Source organism: Python bivittatus, unplaced genomic scaffold (assembly GCF_059951505.1).
Source record: "Python bivittatus isolate LINGU-HERP-01145 unplaced genomic scaffold, Pbiv_v1 ctg000190_np1212, whole genome shotgun sequence".
Taxonomy (NCBI): Eukaryota; Metazoa; Chordata; class Lepidosauria; order Squamata; family Pythonidae; genus Python; species Python bivittatus.
Window position 1 is genome coordinate 10,814,275 of NW_028277042.1, and position 11,685 is coordinate 10,825,959.

General features: G+C 41.9%; 2 protein-coding genes across 2 annotated transcripts; one reads left to right on the forward strand and one right to left on the reverse strand.

The window, feature by feature from the left end:
* Positions 1-3,361: 3,361 nt before the first annotated feature.
* LOC103053818 (leukotriene B4 receptor 1-like) lies at positions 3,362-4,460 on the reverse strand. The gene has a single exon (XM_007421090.2). It carries the CDS (start codon positions 4,458-4,460, stop codon positions 3,459-3,461), a length of 1,002 nt encoding a protein of 333 aa, XP_007421152.2. The 3' UTR covers positions 3,362-3,458.
* A 726-nt stretch (positions 4,461-5,186) lies between these two features.
* On the forward strand, positions 5,187-11,633 carry CTRL (chymotrypsin like). The gene is made up of 7 exons (XM_007421091.3): positions 5,187-5,295; positions 6,096-6,199; positions 7,615-7,694; positions 9,153-9,234; positions 10,241-10,421; positions 10,566-10,699; positions 11,213-11,633. Exons 1-7 carry the CDS (start codon positions 5,241-5,243, stop codon positions 11,372-11,374), a joined length of 798 nt encoding a protein of 265 aa, XP_007421153.1. The 5' UTR covers positions 5,187-5,240; the 3' UTR covers positions 11,375-11,633.
* Positions 11,634-11,685: the final 52 nt, after the last annotated feature.

Genomic DNA, 11,685 nt, shown 5'->3' on the forward strand with positions numbered 1-11,685 from the left:
AGAGAAGCTGGCAGATCTGAAAATCAGTAGGTACAAAGCTTGGCACCAGATGTAATTGAGCAGGGAGAAAATACTATGGCTGGAGCCCTGGATCAAGAGCACCACCTCTCATATTGCCACATTCCTGGCAAATGCTTCACTGGCAAGAAAGCACCCAAACCAGATCTTACTAAGAGGTTAGTATGCAAGTTATCATCACTCCAGTCCTTAAGGGAGAAAGGCAATCCAACTCTCTTTTTGTGACATGACCAACATTCCCCTTTCTCCGGACTGCAACGCTGAAATTCAGCATCTGTACTGGGCAGAGTTGAAAATAGTGTTCTGGCATGAAAGAGGAAGCAACTGCCACCCAGCCAGAGTTCATGGAGGTAGTTTCATAACCTCAGTTAGCCTAAACTGATTCCCCCTTTGTACTCAGATCTAGAACTTCTTAAGAGTCTTGTGAAAGAAAGAGAAAGAGTCTTGTGAAAAAAGAGTCTTCTGCAATTGTTAGTTATGCAGAGTTGGGAAATGCTTTCTCTATCTCCTAGTAGTTTCGCACTGTAGCAACTCATAGGTTATATTACACCTTTGAGATAGACTTCACTCTTTATCCATTACAGGCAGTAATTTTGGAGTAAAAGAGTTCCTCTTAATCATACCAGCATCACATCATACTTATTTCCAGTAATCTACTGTCACAAATACTCTTCTAAGCCAGTTTTCAGACTGGAGGGAGAAGTCCGGTGGTCCCAGGATCACCTTGAATATTATAAATGGGGGGAAGGGTTTGCAGAGCACCTTTTGCTCCTTTGACTGACCTGAGAGACATCTTTCCACCTGAACCAAATCTTTCCACGCACTGAGCTAAGTTATACTTGAGAGTATGCATGCACAAATATAGGTACACAAAGACAAGAATGTCATGATTTAAACTGAGATGACAATACTTACATATGCAAAAAAACTCATAAGAGTAGCCATAATGGATCAGAGGACTGGCCAATCTAGACCAGTCCTGTGTTTTTTTAATGGCCACCTAGATGCCTAGGAGAAACCAACCTAAGGACATAATGCCCTACTGCTCTTGTTTCCTAGCAACCGTTATCAAGAACTATATTTGCTCTTGACCTGAAGATAATGTATAGGTATCCTGACTGCTAGCCACACAGAGCCTTAACTTTCATCAGCTTATCTAATCTTCTTTAAAGCTGTCAATCCGATGCCCATCACTTTATCTTCTGATGGTGAGTTCCAGTTTGACTACAAGCCACATGAAGCAGCACACTTCCTTTTCATCTGTATTGGCTCTCCTACTTTTTAGTTTCAGCAGATTACGCTGGAGGGAGAAAAATATTTCCTTATCCACTTTCCCTCTCTACATATAATTTTAGCATGGTGTCCATTACTCTTAAAAAAAAAATTAAAAGCCTCAACACTTGTAACCGTTCCACAGAAGGGAGTTGCTCCACCCCTGAAATATGCTGTTTTTTGCACTTTCTCTAATATTCTTCCTGATGTGCAATGACCAGAATTGTGTTCAGCATTCCACGTTTCACCATTTACTTCTATGAAGAGGTGATGATATTGGCGATTTTATTTTTGATTCCTTATTTACTGAGTCACACCATGGAACTAGCCTGTTTCACAAAAGGCTAAGACTGAGTCTACATTCAGCACCACCATGACATTAAATGCCCTCTCCTGGTGAGGGTTTATTCAATTTATTTTAATCCATATTAATGAGTGGCTGTCATCACATCCTCTGTAGTAGCAAAGTAATCTGTTCAATTCAACCTTCTTGAATTAAACAAAGAACAGGTAAATAGGTGTACTCTCTTCTGGCAGTCTAAAATTCAGAATTAAGGGAAGGCAAGAGAGGGAGGGAATTAAAACAGAAAGGAGGCCCAACACATCTGAAGGTCAGAAAAAGATACTCTAATGTGATATGCTTATTTGCATATATGTTTCAAACAAATACTAACTGAATTATTTTCCATTTGGTTTCCAATAGCAGTAGCCAACTGGATTTTCTGGGGCAGCCCTATTTGCAATACACCATCTATTACAGGAGATAACTGGGGGCATTCATCAATGCTCAGCAGCAGCCCCACTCTTAGACACTAACTCAGTGTTTCTCAGCCATGGCATGGCTGGCTGGGGAATTCTGGGAATTGAAGTCCACACATCTTTAAGTTCCAAGATTGAGAAACACTGCCCTAGCTGCTTTTTATGTTCGTTCCTTGTAACAGTTCAAAGTGGTGCGGAATAAAATACAGAATAAACGATACACCATCTCTAAATACAATAATGAGAAACAATTGTGTTGAGAAGCAGAAAGAAAGCAATCAACAGTTGGAACTGGGTTCAGATGTTTGAATTCACTGTTTTAAACACTTAAAGTGCAATGGGATTTGGTCCCAGAGCATATATATATCAAGAAAACGGGTAGTCATTTCTCCTCTCTATTAACCACCACTGTTCCTCAAAACAGCAACAAGGAAAATCTACAGTATTTTGAAATTACAACAGGAAGTAATGCACTGCAAAAGTAAAGTAGGAAACTTGCACTCTCAAATCACAAAGAATCCCCACAAAACCCACATTTCCATGAAGTGTCTTTTTCAGAAAATACCTCATCAGATTCTTATCAAGTCCTCTTCGGATGGTAATACTACCACTCTTTGCTGCATTTGTTGGATTTCTTTGCCTCACATTGATCTGATCATCATTAAAATATGGTTTTGTGTAGTCATGCATGAGTCACTGAAGCCATCCATACATTGCACTGAACTATAATCTAGTTTGATGTTGGTTTAGCATGGTGTATGAACTCAGCCATCGTGATTTAATATGTTGCATGAATTCAGCTAATTGTGACAAACCCTGGAAAAACAATCCATGACTTAGCAGCAAGGGGAAACACTGTGTTTGTCCGTCATCTTTTCACTGGTATACCCCTGAAGAAAGATTAGAAGTTTTTAGTTCATTTTTTCCATTAAAAGTATCTTTTGTTATGGATAAGCCAGAAATGAGTTAATTCAGCTTAATTAAGCAAACAAATCAGGTTCACAAGCTAAAGTTTGATGTTTGCACATCTCTCTAAACTCCAATAAGGTCTAACCACAGTTAGTTTAGACCTGGATACAGTAAGCCACGGTTAATTCAGAAGCAAAAATTACTAATCTCTTCTGTACGACTGCTCTGGAGGAGGAGAGGAGCAATACAACTACAGGGGGAAAACAACGAAACAATCAAATGAGTCACACAGAAGAAAATAGAAAATCTCCAAACTGCCATAATGGGATTGCCAATATCCTCAAGTCCCTCAAATAGTTCTCTGAAGACCTTTATTCTCACCTGAGTTTCTCCATCCCCAACACCTCTGAAACCTTCCCTTATAGTCCTTTCTAGACGCAGAGATTATGCTCAACTCAGAAAATAAGTTTACTACCCAGTTTGTTCCCTGTCCTTCTCAACTACAGAGTCTGCATGGAAACAGTATTGTCCTTAGCTGATTTTTCCTCGGTATCATTGTGCACTTTTTCAAACAATTTCGCAAAGTTTGTCTCGCGTAGCCCACCACGGAAACTCCGCGCTGCAAAGGCATAAAGAATAGGGTTGATGCAGCTGCTTAAAAAGGCCACAGCCCCATGAAGGTTTGTTAAAGTTTTAATGGAGTCAAGTAAAGCTTGGGTCACCTCCGGCTTGGCATATTTCAGCAACAGTGCAGAGATGATGATGAGGTTTAAGACATGATAAGGGAGCCAGCAAACAAAGAAGGCTCCAACTACTGCAGCAATCAGCTTCCCAGTTTTCATTTTCTTGTGGTTTTTCAGAGTCCGAATCTTCCTCATCACGTAGGTGTAGCAGACTGCCAACACAGCAAAAGGGATCACAAAGGCAAACAGTGTCTCCACGATGTTAACTGCAAGGCGCTGGCCATCAAACTCATAAAACTCATCCGAGCACTGCCCTTTGGTCATCTGGCTGGATGAGAATATCAAGCTCGGGCAGGAGAAAACCCCTGCTAGCAACCAAACAGCCAGCAGTACGACATGCGTCCCCCTTGGCTTCCGCCATCTTTGGGAAGCGAATGGAAGGACCACAACAGCAAAGCGGTGGAGGCTCAATAACGTGATGGAGAAGATGCTGGCATAGACTGTCAAATATACAAGGTATATGAGGAATCGGCACATGAAGTCTCCAAAAACCCAGTCTTTGACAAAATAGTAAATCCAGAAAGGCACAGTCAGCATTACCATTAAGTCAGCCACAGCTAAGTTCAGGATGAGGGCGATGGTGAATGAGCGCTGGGGGAATGTGGAAAGGATAGTCCAGACCACGAGACCATTCCCAGGGACCCCAATCAGGAAGCATATAGTAAGAAACATGCTTGGAATCAGGCTGGTCTCCACCCATCTTGCCTTGGTCCCTGTCAGGTTGGCTGGTATCTCTGTGGCATGAAGGAGGGCCATCATGTGTCCATATAGCCTTTGTATAAAGCCAAGAGAACTTCAGGACAAAACAAGAACATGCACAGGATTGTTACTGAGTCAACAAGATCCCCAAGCTCCTCTTTGGGAGGGGCCAGTTTCCTTTAAAAATATTTTTTTAAACTCACACTAGGACATCCTGATTGGTTTTGCAAAAGATGTACATGAGAAATAGAGAGGCTTTCTCTCTCCAACCCACTTCCTTTCAGAGGATGCTTGCCTGTTGCCCAATTCCTAAAAATGTTCTGCTTTGATGCCTGTAGTGGTGTTAGTAGGGAAGGAGCTACACAGAATGGAGCTAAATCACGGGCCACAGCACGTGGTGCTCCCAGGAAGGACCCCAGTTACAGTCTCCACACTTCTTGGAGAAAGGATGATAAGATGTTAAAGAGACCCGATGGAAAGGAGTGAAGGCTTAGAAATGGTTGAGTGAAAAGAAGACCACGGCGATTAGGCCAAGCCTGAAACTCTAAAAACTGACAGTTCTGAGCTTTGGGTCTGTTGTTCAGCCTGAAAAAAGGAGACCGTTATGGGAAACAGGTGCTGAGTGCAACTCTGTGGCGCTGGTGGGGAAGCGTCCTTGGTGAGGCACCTGCAACAGGCAACCAAAGCTAAATTTAGTCTGCTCCTACTATCATCAATTCAAGGATAGGTGGGAGGGGAAGTCGACTACAACTGGCAGAAGTGCCGTGGGTCACAGGTGGCCTGCCAATAAAAGCCCAGCAGCACTGGGGGACCTGAAGCTTCCTGGGGGTACCAACTGAAATGGCTTTCCTGTGGGCAGCTCTTACTTATCTAGCGCTCCTTGGCGTTGCCTGTGGTGAGTAGAGCATATGCTGCCTTGTAGAGTGCTTGCTTCCTTCCGATTCTTTCTTCACGACCGATGGAGCATGCAGCTCCTATGGGGGACATGCAAAGTTCATTGCTTGCAACACATCACACACAAGCACACACCACGCATTGCCAAATTCACAGGCCTGCTTGCCTGATGGATCTCCCCTGCAAACAAGAGCAATAGGGTGGGAAAGGAAAAGTGCTTCCTACTACAACCCTGGGGCGTTCCTGTACTCTTATTTAAGATGAACTGTAAATAACTCCAAGGATACATCCAGGTAGTTTTCTGGCAATTAAAATAGTTTCTTATGGGTTGCTTTTGTCAGCTCCATCAGGGCATTTTTCAAAAAAATGCTCTGCTGTATAATCTTATAATGCAGACAAAGGGGGAAATGATTAACTATATGGGGAGCAATATTGAGGATAGTTAATTTAAATTAAAACAGACATTTACATTGAGTTAAATCAAATGGATTTTTGCCCTACTTTGTCCTGCAAATTTTTGGAATGCAGACTCTTGCCCACATGCATCACTCAAAGGCCAATTATGGCCTCTTCAACTTGAAAAATAACGGTGCCCCTACTCTAGAGCCTAGTGCATAACAACCAACCAGTTCCCACTGAGCTCCTGCATGTAGCTGTTGGTTTCTCTGAGCTCTTCAAGAGTAGGCAGCATGTGAACAAGTCTGAGCAACCCTCCCCAACCTTCTTGTCTTGCACAGAAGACTACTCTCAGTCCAGACCTGAGATACCTACCAGAATCACCCTCCCTTTGTCTTTTCTTAGGCTGTGGGATCCCAGCAATTAAGCCCAATGTGAGGAACACGGAGAGAATTGTCAACGGAGAGAATGCTATTTCTGGTTCTTGGCCTTGGCAAGTCTCACTGCAGGTAAGGACACCCCCCCCCCACCTTGGTCATTGGTAGGTCAGTAGTGTGGGGGAGAAATAATATTCTCCTCAGAATAATATTATCCTTCATCCATGATGCTGAACTGCATATTAGGCACTGCAGGCAAGCTGAAGCTACCTGATGACCCTGGAACAGGAGACAACAGATACCAGGTTATTGTCTGGTGTGAACTGAGTCAACATATTGGCACAATAAAAGACATTGTTTATGTTAGAAGGTGCTAGTATAGAAAAGGCAGGCTTGGAGCCTCTTTAGAAGAGCAAAACGTCAAGGCGCAGGGTCAGATCATAATAAAGGCAACATATGTCGTTATCAGATCCTACATTCTTGCAGTAAAGGTTGTGTTATAATTTATACTGCTTTTGTAAGCCCTATTATCATTTTACAGGGTATATAACCTGTACACTTGTGGGCCTTGTGGCTCCTGCAATCCTCTGGCGAGGAGCCCAGTGATCACTCTCGTTGTGTATGTCAAGAAAGGATACTTGATTGCATCTATCTCCAAATGCTTTGGGCCCTTCTTTAAATTAATAGACCTTCAAGGGTTCTTCCCCACAACCCTTGAAGGTCTACTAATCCCAGTTTAAATTCTAGATTGTTTTGGTAAATCTGCCACTTGTAAAAGCAAAGAAACAAACAATTGGATGAGAGGTGTTTGGGATAACAAGGCTATCCTTTTAAGATATAATGTTAGCGCATGGTGAGAATAGGTTAGGGTGGACTTGAAGCTGCCACAGAACTAAAAACCTTGTTGTTGTTCATAAGGCAGTATTCCTGCCTGGTAGATATTACAACATTTTTTTTTAAATGTGGAAATGTCGTATTTGTTGACTTTCAGAACATATGCAGGCACTTGTATGCATCTTTCCTATATAAAAATATTCATAGAAATTGCTCAAAATGATCTTTTAAAATGTAAATAAACTCTGTTTTTTGAAATCCAAGACTCCTTCCCTGAGGTCGACTTTTTTTCCCCAGCACACATTTCTCTGTTGTATAAACTTTTTAAAAAATGTTAACTACCGCTGTTTGTATGCAACTTTTACTACTGTACCTTCTTTTTGGATTCCTGGTAGAGTGTGATTTTTTTGAAGGCAGATGTTAGACAGAGTGAATTTGCTGCTACTTTTGCATCCAAAGTGAGCAGAATGTTCAGATTAATTGCCAACGAGATCTGGCTTTAGAATTCATTCACATACTTGGGACTCATTCAGATTGGGAAAGGTAGAACTACAGATTTTTTTTTCCTGCTCTGTTTAGTTTGGTCCTCAAAAAAATGAAAGGGGGAAGCAAAGAGGGGACAAATAAGGAACATGAACTTGCCAGACAGCCTTTGCTTTCTTGATGCATTTTACCCTTCAAATCTCTGTGCTATTTGGAACTTTTTTTTCTAGACCAGCTCAAATGCCCATTTCTGCGGTGGTTCCCTGATCAATGAGAATTGGGTTGTTACTGCTGCTCACTGCAATGTGAAGTAAGTAAAACCTTTCCATTTTTTTGTTATATTGACCACCTACAGGCACCATGTTACCAGTTTCATTGGGAATCTTCAGATACAGGTAGCCAGGTGTTATTCTATGGGGTTCAAACCCTCTACTGGGAATTGAATTCACAGACCTTCACATTTTAGGACTATATACAGTGCATTAGCTTTATCCACGTCTTGGCAGAAAGAGATCTACAGAAGCTCTCAGAATAATATATACTGTCCACCTTTCCTTAAGCTCTCAAAGGAGCGCCTGTACTTCTCTAATGGAAGGTGGACTTCCATTTTCTTGGTAACCAGTGATAGGTTATCAATGGGGAAGAATGACTGGTGAATTCAAGCAGTGATCAGGCAGGCACTGTCTGCCCTGAGTAGACCTCCAAGAACAGTAAAGCACAGTAATCAAGTTGAGGGATTATAATCTCAAGTTCAAACCTTTCCTTCTTTCCGTGCCAGTTTATAATTACCCACTACTTTTTGGCTCAATCCATCTCACAGCTGTAAGAAAATGAAATGTAGGATAAAATACTGATGTTGCCCTGAGCTTAGAGGAAGGGTGCAATCAAGCTATAAATAAACTGTGTCAAAAAATGAGGCCAAGTACAATTTTTCAATTGTTTCATCAGATTATATAATACTTTTTTGTTTACTTCCGAAAGCCAAAACAGCTCTCAGACTTAGCTTATGTAAGAGCAATAACAAGCAGGACTGTTCCTATTCTTAGACTTACAATATACAAGGAACAAATAAAAGGAAGATGGGACAAGGAGGAAAGAAGGAACCAAATTAATTCAGACAACCATTCCTAAAGTTGTTCAGTACTTCTTTGCTGAAATAGGAATCACTGAGAAAACACAGCTTGTTTCCATCATTGTTTAGCACTCCTAGAATGTGTTTAGAGATGAGCAACTTGAAGCCCCAGATCAGCACATACTTTCCAAACATTTTTTAAAAACACCATGAAGTCATCTGCTGTTACTACTGTCATAAATTAATGGACCAATTTCCCATAATTTTCAGGTGGTGAATATACAAAAACAGTAGTGTCAGCCCTACTTACATGAAAATGTAAGTCTTTCCCTCCCATAAAAGAAAAAGGAAATCCTGGCCATGAAAGATGACTCCTTTGCATCACTGCCTTGTCCACTCTGGCCTTTGGACTTCTGACCATCCAAAGGTCTTATCTGGTTTAGCAATCTCTTTCCTGATCTGTATCTCCAAACTATTCCATCCCTTTCCAAACTACTGAATCAAGAAAATGAGATTCAACCATTTGAATCTCAGCTACGGCTATCTTTAGCCCACTTCTTCCATCTCCAGCTCTAAGAGGTTGACTTATGTCTCAGTGCTATGTTCAATTTTGGTACATGTGTGCATCAGACAGAAGAAGGTCACAATAGCATGTTAGAATCAACATAAGACATACGAGTGTTTTTATTTCTCCAGACCAAGAACTCATTTTGCTGTCCTTGGAGAGCATAACAGAAACTCTGGAGCTGAGCCAATCCAAAGGCGATCCATAATCCAGGTAAGCAGGTCACTCGGCACCATGTTAGACTCCAGAAAGAGAATGCATCAGGCAAGGAAAGTACATTCAGGAGCCAAGGGGCAGAAGCAAGACCACAACTGCCTTCTTTACATTTTTTTGTCCCCCCTGCAGACACCTCTGGATCAGCATCTAATCATGTGTGGCTTGTAATGGAATACAATTTAAAATTATTTCTTATTGATGCTCATTCCACAGAGCAATGCAACACCATGGCCTGGCTTGTATGTCATGACAACCTGTTATGCTAAGCCACGGTTTGTTAAATAAAGTATAATTGGCCTAATTTGTACAGTACACTAAGCTATAAAATCTGGTCTACAAATTATGTTGGCTGGGTTTACCGATAATGCTAAGCCAAAATAAACACTGAAGCACCTTATGCCTTACTGCACTGGGTGATCCAGGATAATGGCTATTGACTTTCCTTCTTCACTTTTCAATGTGGAATAATTTATTTCAGTCTAGCATTGCCTCTTTCAATATCTGCAGACCCACATCTATTTGAACCTATATTTCCTTCATATTAATATCTATTCTAGCTATCTCTGCATTAAAATAGCAGCTATACGAGCTTTCCCCAACTTAGTGTTTCCTAGATGCACTGGACTGTAATTCTCAATGATGTTGTCTGGGGATGATGGGAGATGCAACCCCATACATCTGGAGGACACTATATTGGGAAAACCTCAAACTCTTTTCCTGCTCTTATCTTCTTTTTACTGTCATCCTTTAGAGATTCTTAACAAAGAAAAAGATAGCACTCATATAATCTATGATTTAGGTCAAGATCTAAAGGCTATAGAGAAACCAGATATTTCCACATTCAGACCTAGCAGTTTTCAGTCTTGCATAATCATATTGCAGATGATCTTGTTTTTGGTGTGGACAAAGCTTTCAAGAGCCTAGCAGGCAGAGGTATAAGATATTAAATCAAGCAGATATTAATTCTTTAAGGTTTTCTCCCTCCACACCTGATGTTTTCCAGGCGATCACCCATCCTTCCTGGAATGCTCAAACTTTGAATAATGACATCACTCTGTTGAAGCTGTCTGCCCCAGTCCAGCTGAACGCCCGCGTTTCTCCTGTCTGTCTGGCTTCTCCCACAGAGTCTTTGCCCTCGGGACTAAAGTGTGTCACAACTGGATGGGGACGGACTAGTGGGACTGGTAGGTGGCCATTTGGGTAAGGCAGGCTGGGAAAAGCCAAAGCAGAAAGAGAAGATACCCAGCCTGCCTTCTTCAATTCAGTCTGACAATTCTGACTGGTTGCTTTTTCACCCCCCACCCCACTTTTTTTTTTTTTTTTGCCAGCAAGCGGCTCTGCAATCATATTGCAGCAAGTTGTTCTCCCCTTGGTGCCTGTAACCCAGTGCCAGCAATATTGGGGCAACCGCATCACCAGTTCCATGGTATGTGCCGGTGGGGCTGGCGCCTCCTCCTGCCAGGTAAGGTTCCCAGGGAAAAGGTATCACGGCAGAGCATTGAATAGAGGGAGGGAGGTTCTCTGTGTCCAGCCATGGATTTATTTTTGCACTGTAGAGAAATGCACCCAAAGATATTCTTTAGCTTCTCAAAATTTTGGTCATGCTGGAGGACGTCTTATAGTTCCACCCATCCAAAGGATACCAGGGTGCCAACCATGACCTGCAGATGTGGCACTGAAGAGCTAGTAAGGGCTTTCTAAAACAATTTCTTTAGGTTAAGGTCAACTCCTGGTGGCATCAAGGACACAACTATGTAGTCTTCTTGGCAGCCAAACAAAAATGACTGGCCACTGCCTTCTTCAAGGCTGCTATTTCAGTTTCGCAATCTAATTTACAATCCTAGATTGCCCCAGAGGCCTCCTATCCAAGTACACATTGGGATCCATCCTGCTTAGTTTTTCTGACCCCAGGCAAAAGCTGCTACCTGATGAGAAAAGGGTTTTCTTAAAAGCATTTGCTTTTCTTGCCCTTCAGGGTGATTCTGGTGGCCCTCTGGTATGCCAGAAAGGCTCGGTATGGAATCTGATTGGGATCGTCTCCTGGGGTACATCCAACTGTAACGTCAGGGCTCCTGCTGTTTATACCCGAGTCTCCAAATTCCGCAACTGGATTGATCAAGTGGTAGCTAGAAACTGATGACACCCCTGGGAAGCACAAGACAAATGCTGTCATTCAGTGTAAGAAATCTGTCAACGTACCTTCTTCCAACTGAGATATGGAAAAATCAAATCACTTCAAAGGAAAAAAATCTTCCTCCAATGATGGTCTGTCATACTCATCAGTGAAGCAGACTAGTAACTTTCTTCAAGTGTCTTCAAGTTCTTTCTTCAAGAACTCTGAACCTAGTTCCAGCTGTGTAACATCTCAAACAAACAATAAATTTTTAGGGCATTCATTTTTAATAACAGCCATATTTTTAGACCGTTACTGAAAATCTGCTGATATGC

Bases quoted from the DNA above. Each gene is read 5' to 3' on its own strand.
- LOC103053818 (XM_007421090.2), bottom strand. From the start codon at position 4,460: ATGATGGCCCTCCTTCATGCCACAGAGATACCAGCCAACCTGACAGGG.
- CTRL (XM_007421091.3), top strand. From the start codon at position 5,241: ATGGCTTTCCTGTGGGCAGCTCTTACTTATCTAGCGCTCCTTGGCGTT. The intron at 5,296-6,095 runs GTGAGTAGAGCA...GTCTTTTCTTAG, and splicing joins GCTCCTTGGCGTTGCCTGTG to GCTGTGGGATCCCAGCAATT. The intron at 9,235-10,240 runs GTAAGCAGGTCA...GATGTTTTCCAG, and splicing joins AAAGGCGATCCATAATCCAG to GCGATCACCCATCCTTCCTG.